At 30.8% G+C, this 11,972-nt stretch overlaps 1 protein-coding gene across 1 annotated transcript; it reads left to right on the top strand.

The window, feature by feature from the left end:
* Positions 1 to 616: 616 nt before the first annotated feature.
* Positions 617 to 1,773, top strand: LOC129241511 (DNA-directed RNA polymerase III subunit RPC8). Its single transcript, XM_054877888.1, has 2 exons — positions 617 to 1,354; positions 1,428 to 1,773. The coding sequence occupies exons 1-2, from the start codon at positions 845 to 847 to the stop codon at positions 1,569 to 1,571; spliced, it is 654 nt and encodes a 217-aa protein (XP_054733863.1). The 5' UTR covers positions 617 to 844; the 3' UTR covers positions 1,572 to 1,773.
* Positions 1,774 to 11,972: the final 10,199 nt, after the last annotated feature.

Genomic DNA, 11,972 nt, shown 5'->3' with positions numbered 1-11,972 from the left:
AAATACAATATCGATATGATTTTCGAAATACAGTTCAGCTTCACGTAAAACTCCTATGTGCAGCGGAGACGGGCCAACGCGAAAAGGAGTTCTACGCAAAAATACTGTGGATTGCGTAGCCGGAGTTGGACTGATGAGGGTTATTTTTTTGAAGCGCGGCCGAAGGCCGCCTACGCAGAAGAAAGTTTTACGCAAAAATACTGTGGACAGCATAGACGGTCTAGTATCCGGTTATTTTATTTATTTATGCGGCGCTATTTTTTTCTTTTTTTTTTAAATATATATATGTATATATATATATATCATATATTCATAATATAGTGAAATCTAAATACACCCAGCAAATACAAATCTGTAAACTCAAAATGCATACAATCAAACATACTTTACTGAAAATCAAGCATTAATATATGTATGTATATAAATATATACATATATCCATAAATATACCTATATATATATATATATATATATATATATATATATATATACATATATGTATAGACGTATATAATATAGAAATAATTTGTAAAATTTTGTATTTTTATTCATTTATTATCTTCTAAAATTGTTTATTTATACGATATCTGGCAGCACTTCGGCTGGTTGTAGTAACCAAAATAGGATTCTTGGTCAATTTTACAATTTTTAAAATCAAATAACTTAAAAACTACAAGTCGCCTACAAGTGAGGTTTTCACTTTTAGAAAGTAGAATACCCCCTCTACCCCCCTTATACCCCTTTTTTTAAAACATACGGGGTAGGGGATGGGTATTTTCCCAATTGGTAGAAGCGATACGAGACGAAATCAACCGGAAGTTAGCCAATAAAGTGGGCAGAATTTATGTACTTAAGTTTTCTACAAGTACTCTTAAATCTTGGTCTCTGCACTGCGCTCAAAGACATAGTATCACTGAAGGATTCCATTATATTACCAGGCGATGGCGCCTCACACACCGAAGCCTTATTTCGCTGCATTGTTTTTCGCCCCGCCATTGGCAGTGTGCTCACAGGAAAAATACGTAGCTGCAGTCGAGAGAGTGTACACGTAATACTTGGTTTCTTCGATGATATACTCATACCGCCTTCGGCCTTACAGCATCCGTCGCGTTTCGAAGAAGCTGAACAAGCGTGGGTCTGGGAATATCCTTTGGAAGATGGTGCTAAACATGACTTATTCATGGATATAGGTGAACCAATAAAATTTCGTGTGTCACGTGAAATATTCGAAGAGAGTTCACCGATTGGACCACCCAAAACGGATACACAACAAGCAAGCACGTCAGCTGCGGCGTCGGCGGCGGCAGCAGCATCTACGCAGCAGACTGAAGTAAAAACGCCTTACAGAATTGTTGTATGTTTCCACGTGATGTAAACTATTCACAGCAGCTGACCCATGTTAAATATGTTTATGGTTTCTCTTTTAGGCTGCCATTAATGAATCTGGACTTGGTGTGCTATCTTGGTGGGATCAACAAAATCAATGTGCAGAGGAGGGTGATGAGAACGAAGATGAAGACAATGTAGAATATGAAAATGATGAAGATGGCGAAGGAGCTTATGAAGAATGAAATAAATTTGTTTACACAAAAAAAGGTTAAGTTTTACTTCTTCCACTTGGACAGAAATATAATACAATATTTACATTAAAGTTGAACATGAAGACATGGAAGTTGAATATTTCAAAGTGTATTAAACAAAGTAGAATAACTATTTGACGTACGCTTATATGGCGGCATGATAATAAACAACTTTTCTATTTGTTTATAGTAACGCGTTAAGCTTTTCTTCTACTTAGAGTATGATTTTGAACTTGGATCAGTATGATAGCTAGGAGCTTCGAACAATCAGTCTTAGAAATCTCAAATTTTTGTTAATCTTAAAACTGTTGCTTATTATTTGTTTGCTGCAGGAGTAGGGAGTAAGCCAAATTTCAAACAAATCAGAGGAAAACTGAGGAATTTCTAGAACTTCGACTGAAAGAATTTAGCCAGGGCAAATCGGTACTAGTGAGGCTATAGACTCATTTCTGTATTTCTCATTTTAGGTCTGCAACACTCTCTTAAAAGCGTAAGGATGAATTCAGTAGAGGTTTGTAGGTGCATTTTCACCAGAGGGTTTATTTAATCGGCGCACTCAGAAAATCTATCCGCAAACGAGTCATGAAATAAAACTAATTTTCCGTTACAGTTATTTTCCATTTTGAATTTTATTTTCAATTTGCATATCATTTGTGTTCATTGCATGCTTTCACTTTCACTTCTCTTGAGATATTTTTTTATTTTAGCTTCATATTTTATTAAAGTGTTTTCTTTTTTTTATTTATCACTTAAATTAAAAAAAAGAATTTCCATTCAATTATTCGTGTAAGTACTTAATATCCTTGCTTTTGATTTTTCTAAATAGAACTTGCATGCCATGGAAAGGAATATAATTATTTTATTTTTGTTTTGGTTTTTTTTTTTTGCAGAAGGGCGTTTCTACTTTTCGTTTTTATTAACTTGTACACTGTATTTATGTTTTTTTGTAATTTAAAATTTGTTGAAACTTTTCTCTATTCTCTTTTAATAACATTTACTTCATTTTCTATTTTTGCTTAGTTAAATTACGTAATATTTTAATGCTAAATTTACAATTAGTTTAAAATATTTCAACTTAAAACACAATTACAAATTAATACATAATAATTGAAAATAATAGTATTTGGTAGTTAAAATTATATGTTGCTTAAAAAATTTTTGCATTTGCCTTAGCCTTTTGTATGTACGTGAAATTTTTTTTTGAATAATAAAAAAAAAAAAAAATTATATTCAGTATGAAATTTAGTTGTTCTATATAAAGTGTGCCATTTATGGCCTATAAAGGTTTTATATAATTTTTGGTCTTTTTTACAATTCATTTTTGGTTAATCTAAAAATCGCTTATTTTCAAATTTTAATCAATATTAATTAATTCTTGAGTTGTATACTTTGGTTTGAATTTAGAGAAATTGTTGCGTATGTTGTTGTATGCATGCATGTACGTGTGTGTGTATGTACTCAGTGTTCTCTTTTCAACTGCAGATTTCATCTGTTATGCTCATGCTTGTGACATTTGACATTAAATAATTTCTTTAACATATTTTATTTTTAAGTTTCTTACTTACATTTTTCCATATCATATTGTATTTTAATTTCTTCTAATTTTGATTTCTCCTTTTTACATTGTGTTCGTTCCTCTTCAATCTTTCAAATTATTCCCGCATGCTAATTTTTTTCTGTATTTTGCTCTTTGCATAACTTAATCTCTTCCTATCAATGCTATCCTTCACATTCTTTTACCCAATTTCCTTTCCTAGCTTTCTGCGTTGACGTTTCTGTGTCTGCGTTTTCCCGAGCATTTTTTGTTTCCCTTCGTATATATTAATTACTTCTTTTTTATGTTTTCCCTGTCTTTCTTTTTGCTTTGAAACACAATTCTTTCTTACTTAATTTGTAAGACCTTCTCTCCCATTCTACTTTCGTTTTCTTTTAATCTTGCTTTATCTTCTTTTTGTTGTTGTTGTAACAGCATAACAAATTCCTCATACAGTTTTGTGGAATACTGTTGAATTGACAGTCCTTGGCTGGATATAAATGTGGGTTGTTCCGGTAGCATGGAACTGACTGTCAATGGAATTTCCAATTGTTTCTCTAATTGTCTTTGTTGGCATTCATTTTCTCCAGCCATTTTTTCCTTTACTTTTTCCTTCTCATTTCCTTTTTTCTTTCTCTTTCTCTTTTTCTTTTTCTTTTTCTTTTTCTTTTTCTTTTTCTTTTTCTTTTTCTTTTTCTTTTTCTTTTTCTTTTTCTTTTTCTTTTTCTTTTTCTTTTTCTTTTTCTTTTTCTTTTTCTTTTTCTTTTTCTTTTTCTTTTTCTTTTTCATATCTTCTTTCTTTTCTTTTTCTTTTTCTTTTTCTTTTTCTTTTTCTTTTTCTTTTTCTTTTTCTTTTTCTTTTTCTTTTTCGGTTTCTTATTCTTTTTCTTTACCTTTACCTTTTCCTTTTCCTTTATCTTTTCGTTTTCCTTTTATCTTTCCTACTCTCTTTCCTTTTCCATTTTCTTTTCCTTTTATTTATCTTTTTCCTTCTCCTTTTCCTTTCCCTTTTCCTTTTCCTTTTTCTTTTCCTTTTCCTTTTCCTTTTCCTTTTCCTTTTCCTTTTCCTTTTCCTTTTCCGTTTCCTTTCCCTTCACCTTTTCCCCTTTCCTTCTCCTTCTCCTTTTATTTTTATTTCTACTTTTTTCACTTTTCTTTCTCTCTCATTTTCCGTTTCCCTTTCCGTTTGCCATCCTTTCTATTCCTTTCCTTTCCTTTCCTTTCCTTTCCTTTCCTTTCCTTTCCTTTCCTTTCCTTTCCTTTCCTTTCCTTTCCTTTCCTTTCCTTTCCTTTCCTTTCCTTTCCTTTCCTTTCCTTTCCTTTCCTTTCCTTTCCTTTCCTTTCCTTTCCTTTCCTTTCCCTTCCATCCCTTTCCTTTCCTTTTCTTTCCTTATATTTTTCTTTTTCCATTACCATTTCCTTTCTTTTTCCTTCTCCTTTTCCTTTCTCCATTTCACTTCCTTTTTCTATTTCTTTTCCTTCTCCTTTTCCTTTCTCCATTTCACTTCCTTTTTCTATTTCTTTTCCTTTTCCCCTTCCTCTTCTCTTTCTTTTCCTTTTCCTTTTAGTTGTCCTATTTTCCTTGCTTTCCCGTCTTTACGTCTTTTCTTTCCTTTTGCTTTTTTATTTTTTCTTTTTCGCTTAATTTTCCTTTTTCCTTAACTTCCTATTCCATTTGCATTGCCTCTCTACTTTATTTAGTTTTTCATTTATCAGTTCTTTTTTGTACATCTTACTCGTTCCAATTTTCTTCCTTTGTTTGCTTTATATTTTTTCTCTTACGGAGAAGAGATACTTCCTTGCTCTCACAATGTCTTTTCTCAAACTGCTACTTACATTTTCTCTATAGCTTTCACTTTTAATATATCTATCTCTGTAATTGCGTTCATTTATTCTAACTACAGCTTTGAAGTGTATATGACTGTCCATTTCACAACGGCATACGCTCTTCTATAAGTATATTTATTTCTTTACTACTTTTGGTTTGTTTTATCGATGATCTACGGTAAAATTTTAAAGCTATTTCATGCAAAAGTTTTAAGTTTTTTTTTCTTACACTTCTTCATTGCACTGTAATCTTTTTGGCAGGTTATGCCGTCCTCTCTGTTTTCTCTTTTCAAACGAAAATTTCGATTACCGTTGTCACTTTTCTCCCAATCACATCTACGGCTACTTCATAATTTATTTACTCAAAAGTAATTTACAAGAAATCTCTAATCATATTTATCTGCGTATTTGAAATAGGTATGCATATTTGGGTATGTTTTGTTACAATGAAATTTTAATTTTATATGAGAAAACTCTTTTCTAAAGAATGCATTTTAATTGGTTCTTTACAATAAAATTAGTTTCTTTTCTTTTGTATAAATAATTTATTCCATCAGAATTTGGTTTATTTATCCCCTTAAATGGGTTTTTTAAATCTTCAAATTTTAATTCGTCTCTAATAGATTACTACACAATTTATTTCATTGTCGTACATAAAGTTTTTAAAGAACAGCGTTAAAGAGTTTAAGCTAATTAAGAAGCTTATCAGAAGCAACTTTGAGTGCAGAGAACTACTAATTCGTTACTCAAAACGTGATCAATTATTCTGCTTTTATTTAAGAAGTTATCGCTTACATTTGTTTAAAATAATATTCAGAATAACTTGCAATAAGTAATAAAATAAAAATTCTAGTTATTATTTTCTAAATTTGCCACTCTCGAAGACCCATTCGCATTAAAACGGCTTCCGTCAATCTTCGAATATATCTCGTTATTTCAAGTTTCAATAAATGTTTGGTAGTTGTACGGACTCATTGCCTTTAAAATTTGAATCAGTTTGCCATATAAGACTATGAATACTGTCATTTGATATAGCACAAAAAAGTGAGCACGTAAACTAGGAGTTTCTAGGTGAAATGGTTGAAGTGCCAGTCTGGCACTCCCAAAGCGCTGTTTCAATAGGAGTTTCTAAATAATTAGGAAAAGTTTGAAGCGCTTTGTGCTTATTTGGGTAATTTTCGCCTAATCAGTAATCTTCCAAGACGAGAGGTTATAATACACCAAAAGTTTTGCTAAATTTTTCAATATTGAATAACTTATTCATATTTAGACAAATTGGTCTGGAAGGCGCAAGCATCAAAGCGCGAAAGGTCGCACTAAGTTCTGAGATTTCACATTTGATGGATGCTTGCATTTATTGAAAGCTTATAAAATGTATGAATTTGCATGCATAACGCGCACAATTCCGTGAATTATTTTGATGAATTTGAATTCATGTGATTTACTAAATTTAAATTACTCTAAACTGTAAGTTTTTATTTATAGATTTTGATACAAGCAACAATAAAATACATTGCTCTTATTGTTTTTGCTCTACGGCTCTACCTGTTCAATGTGCCTCGATTTCAACAATCTTAAGGACAGAAACAGAGGTGAATGCATCGACATTAATTCTTTTGAATTTTAGTTAAATGTGAAATTCTTTTACAAAAACCTATATAAATAATATTGGTTTCGTTATAACTGCGGTACTCAGTCCTCCCAAGCACTTATTTTGGCTCTAATAAAAATTCTATAGGGTTCATTTGTTCATTTGTAGTTGCAAGACCAATTATATCCATGGAGTTAGAAAAACCAATATTGTTATTGATAATTTAGAGATCTCTATCCTCTCTTCAACAAATTACTGCTTCTGCACGATTTAAATGTTAATGTAGAAACTTTAAAATTTCTATCTATAGCTGTGACCGAAGAAATTATGCTCAGTCCGGTAAAACTGGTTTTGCCTCTTTTTCAAAGCTTGCATTTGCTACTTGTTTTTGTTGTTTGAAACATAATTTCAATGATAATATGAATCTTAGATAATTATGGAAATTTTCCAATTTTACATATTTTTAAAATTAAGTTGAGCTCAAGGATGGAATTTAGATAAAATGCTTCATTTATTTGGTCGATATTTGGACTTCAGACTACAGGCTCTTACGGCAGTGTCTGATTGGCATAAAAATTAGTAGTGACCATCATACTTATTTTGCGAACTTCTGAGAGCATAGATGTTTTTGTGAGATATACTCGTACATACGAAAACCACATCGATCAAAATGAAAGCTAAAAACCAAAGATACGAGCCTTTGAATCAAAAATATTCTGAGTGTAAGCCAAAGGTTATTACATATTCCTTTAATTCAAATGAATGTTAACAATTTTCTGAACGCTTTTTTTAATGTTTATGCCATGCCATATAACATTTCAAGTAAACTTTTTGTGAGATTAGGGTGCCATTACTACTGCTAGGAGTTTCGGCAAATATACTTCGGTATGTATGCATGAATGTATGTGTATATATTTAATGTCATATACGAGTGTGCAAGTACGTAAGAATGCTTAAATGATTATTTCACACTTCTCAAATTGATCTTGCTGCACATATGTATGTATAAGTATATTTCATTGTCCAGTAATGCTGAACTGTGTGTTTGTAAATATTTATGTATGTGTAAAGTAAATATGTTACTGTATGCATACAAACTAATTGGGCGGATTCATGACTTGTTGGGGAACTTAAGTGTTCACAGTTTACCTAAAACTAAACTTAATTAGCATAATCATTGAAAAATGTTCCTATGTATGTATGTGTGTATATACGAGTATGTAGGTGAATAAATTATTTTAACGAAAATTCCATATGGCTGAAAGCATTCGAGATGCCATTTCAATATCTTGCATTTTTCGACATATTTTTTGCAATTACATACATACAACACGTAGTATTCTCGTTAGATTATTTGACCAGCATTTAATCAATATTTTATATGTATGTAAGTAAGTTGTATTATGGTTTGTTTGCAGAGAAAAATAAATCTGTTAGTGTTAATAGTTACACATACATCTTTCGGTTCGCTTTGCCAATACATGCAAACATTTTTCATTGCCTACATTTGTGCGCTAAATGGTATGGCGCATTATTTTATTTAGCTTCGGTATATCTTAACATAACATGAAAATCACAGCAAATAAATTAAATATTTAATATAATATAATTTTATTTATTTAAAAGAAAACTAGTTTGGTATAAATATTATAAATTATATATGTGCTAAAAAGTACTTTACAGCATAAATTAAATATTTACACCAATATCCTTTGACTTTCAAGCGGTCTTTAATATTTTGTTTTAAAAGTATAGCACTTTGCTTTGCAATGGCGTAGTGGCGCCCATGGATATGCTACACTGTAGCAGAATATAAAAAACGCTTGCGCTGCTTTGCTTAACACAAACATTTATTTTTTATATTATACCTTTTGTGTAATTAACATTTACTTTTTGCATTATGTAATATAGGTATATGATGAATTTTGTGTTTTCTGCTGAAAAAAGTTTTAAGAATTGTATAAGTCTATTCTGCACCGGTAACATAACTTTTGGTAATGGCAAATAAAAACGCTATCGATTTCTCACCCGTTATATGAAATACTATACTCAACGTGCTATAATACGTAGTCTACTAAATAATTATCTTAATGAGTTCAAAGTAACTTTTTAATTTATTGTTCAGTTGAATGAATAAATTAATAAATCAATAAAAAAGAATAAATAAAAAAAAGACAAATTAAAATATACGTATTTTATTAAGCAAACGATTATATTTGTTTGGCTAAAAACGCCAACGCAAATTACATAAAAAGAGGTACCCTAAGTAATGTAATGCTACCAATCTGATCTTTTACCTTATTTGACAATAGCGGTGGCCATTTTGATGGGATGATGCATGTTTAAAGCATTGCTGGTTCAATTATTCTGTACAACAGAAAAATAAATTAAAATAAAAGAGACCCGACAATGGTTTTTGGTTAAGGGCAAAAAAATCTATATGCGTATCGACTTGAAAGTGAACTACTGAATTTTTTTCGGGTGAGTCAAAGACATTTTACACAGTCTATGGCAAATAGTCATAGGAAATCCCGTGATCGGACAACGAATTATGTAAAAGGGGGAAGAAAACATACTTGAATATATCGACGATTTGAAAGTGTAGGTCTGAATTTTATTTTAGGTCCAATTTTTTACCCATTTGTGAGTTCTTATGGTAAATCGGCATAGGAAACTATGTGATCCTTAGATCCTAGTTTTAGTTATATGATGTGTTCAGTAGTTCTGTTTAGACAATAACGGAGAATATTTTAGTCCCATAACTCCTTTGGAACAACACCAAGACGCACGCCACAAATAAGAGGTGGAGCTTGACAAACCACCCAAAAAGGGTGTAAGTGCCAGTCTATACTATAAAGGTGAATGTCTGTACGTTGTCCGCGCATCACTACGAAACGACAACACCAAATGACGTAAAAATGTTTAAATATTCATATTTTCACCCAATGAAGCTTATAGACAAGTTTTTATGATGGAACTCCCTTCCCACAGCCCCCAGGCCGCGCCACCACTCTCTCGAATATTTGCTTAAATTTAATCTAAAAAATCTTAGTTTTTCCTATTTCCCACTATTTATAGCACACTCTAGACTTCATAATCCGCATAAGCTGTTCAACTATGACCCAAATGCAAAGTTCCAAAACGGTTTGAGATAGAAAATTAATAAAAATAAATTTTGCTTGATATTTTTCTGATTGGTTGTTTTGATTTTATTCAACGAGGCATAACAATGGATGCCGGGTATTGTAATATTATGGTTATTAATAAAAAATTATTTTCTATCAAATTATTGTCTGTAATTCTTTTATATACATATCCTAAATCCCTCAAAACTACTCCTACGCGAGCGGGGCTGTGGGTTAAAGCTAGTTACTATATATATATAACTTCTCAATAGATGGGCCTCTTGTGACGTTTTTGTGGAAAAGTGAAAAAACTCATATCACAGGGATATAACGAGTTAAAATATATCGCAAAAATATTTACCATAAAATGTAACTATTTATCTTTAGATACACCAAAGCTCTAAATTCACTTCAGAATACTTCAGAAATAAGACAAAATGGAAAATTTGTTTACAAAAAAAAAACAAAAAAAATTCAATACAGTCAAATGAAATTAACCCTTACACAGAAATAAGTCAAAATGGAAAATTTGTTTACAAAAAAAACAAAAAAAATTCAATACAGTCAAATGAAATTAACCCTTATACAGAAATAAGTCAAAATGGAAAATTTGTTTACCAAAAAAAATTTTTTTTTTCAATACGCTCAAATGAAATTATTGAATTTTTTTATCCGAGATTATGCATGCGAAATTTAGCATTTAAACTTACATATATGCTTTCCTGTGGTTCCTAGTTGGAACATAGGGCAATTAAATTTAGTTTAACTACAAAGCATGGTTAAATTAGCACTGAAAAACTGGAACTTGATTCTTCAATAATGCTCTCCAAAGCATGCGACATCAGCATTTCGACTTGACCCACCTATTGGTACATAGCGAAAAATGTCCACCTAATTGTGTGTCGTGAAACTAAAAACAATTTTCCCCGATAATATCTAAAACAGACTATTCGGCATTGCTCGTGTGACAGCTTTCCAGTTACTGTATATTGTAACAATATTTGTCTTTACGTATGTGTTTACTTTTTGTAATTGTTATATAATATCATCAGAGAACCTATCACGTTTCAGTGTATCGTATCCAAAATCTTCGCAAGGAAGGGGAATTGAGAGCGCAAAGTGAGATTTCATTTTAAGGGGAAATGTTGTAAGTCAAAGCAGCTATCATTATGTGCCTATGCATTAAATAAATAGGAATTTTAATTAAAAAAAAATCTCTAGTGAAAAAGTTTAAATAAAAATAAGTTTCCATACAAGAAATGTGCAGATGAAGGCACACTTCGCAATTTTTATTTTTTCATTTTTTTGAAAACTTGCAAGCTCTGTATTTTCATACTTATTTGGATAGCTTTCTCTTTAAGAACACAATCTGACAAATTCTCAGAAATTTAGTTACAGACTTATTATTACTCGAAAAGAAGAATATAAAAATATCCGGTAACGTGCAGAATAAACCTATAAATATGTGTACATGCAAAATCTTTTTCTTTAAAATTTACCCATAATCACGAAATTGCTACGTTTTAAAACTGTCTTCTACTCGTATCCGTAATTTGTTGTATTAAATTATTTTAAAAGCACTACCTAGAACTAATTTGCTAATTATATTACGTTTGCTAAAATTGTTAAAATTATGAATTTCAAAATCTGAATGGCAAATATTTTGAATCAAGTTTTAAGAATATTTTTTTACACATTTTTGTTTCAACTTGAGGAACATCGACATCGTTTAGCAATAATATAAATATTTTATCTTTAAATGTAGTTCATTACTTACTTCACCACAATTTTTATTTTGTTTTTATTATATAATTTGTGTGAAAGTGGTAAATGAAGTTATAGGAAAATTAACAACAAAATCTACATATGCGTTTTTATTGCATAAAAAAATTCTTTGCATTTTTCCTTTAGAAAAAAATTATGTTTTGATGAAGTTCTAGTATTTATCTACTGGTTTTCAATGATTCATAGACGCTTGTAAAAATGCAAACAAATTTTTCATCCAAAATAAATTAGCTTTTCAGTGTAAAGATTTTGGTTTTTTCTGTCTTTATTTTTTAACTGTATATGTTGTATTTGCATTTAGAGTATTCAGTGCAGCCTTTAAAGTTTTTAATAAATAGCTTCATAAGTTTCAATTTTAGCGTCAGCTTTGGTTTGCTGGTTTCCATTGGCAATAGCAACAGGGTCAATAGTATTATTATCGTCTTCTTCATTAGCATCCACTCAATTTGTGGCAGAGTTTTTTGTCTATTTTCTGCTTTCCTCACCAAATACCGCATCGCCGCCGGCTTTGCTGTAGCTTTGCAAACGTA

This window comes from Anastrepha obliqua, chromosome 3 (assembly GCF_027943255.1).
Source record: "Anastrepha obliqua isolate idAnaObli1 chromosome 3, idAnaObli1_1.0, whole genome shotgun sequence".
Lineage (NCBI taxonomy): Eukaryota > Metazoa > Arthropoda > Insecta > Diptera > Tephritidae > Anastrepha > Anastrepha obliqua.
Note: the sequence above shows the minus strand (reverse complement) of the source record. Positions and strands in the feature narration are given on the sequence as shown.

Excerpts from the sequence above, each read along its gene's own strand:
- LOC129241511 (XM_054877888.1), top strand. The coding sequence starts at position 845 with ATGTACTTAAGTTTTCTACAAGTACTCTTAAATCTTGGTCTCTGCACT. Across the intron at positions 1,355-1,427 it reads AAACGCCTTACAGAATTGTT|GCTGCCATTAATGAATCTGG; the intron begins GTATGTTTCCAC and ends TTTCTCTTTTAG.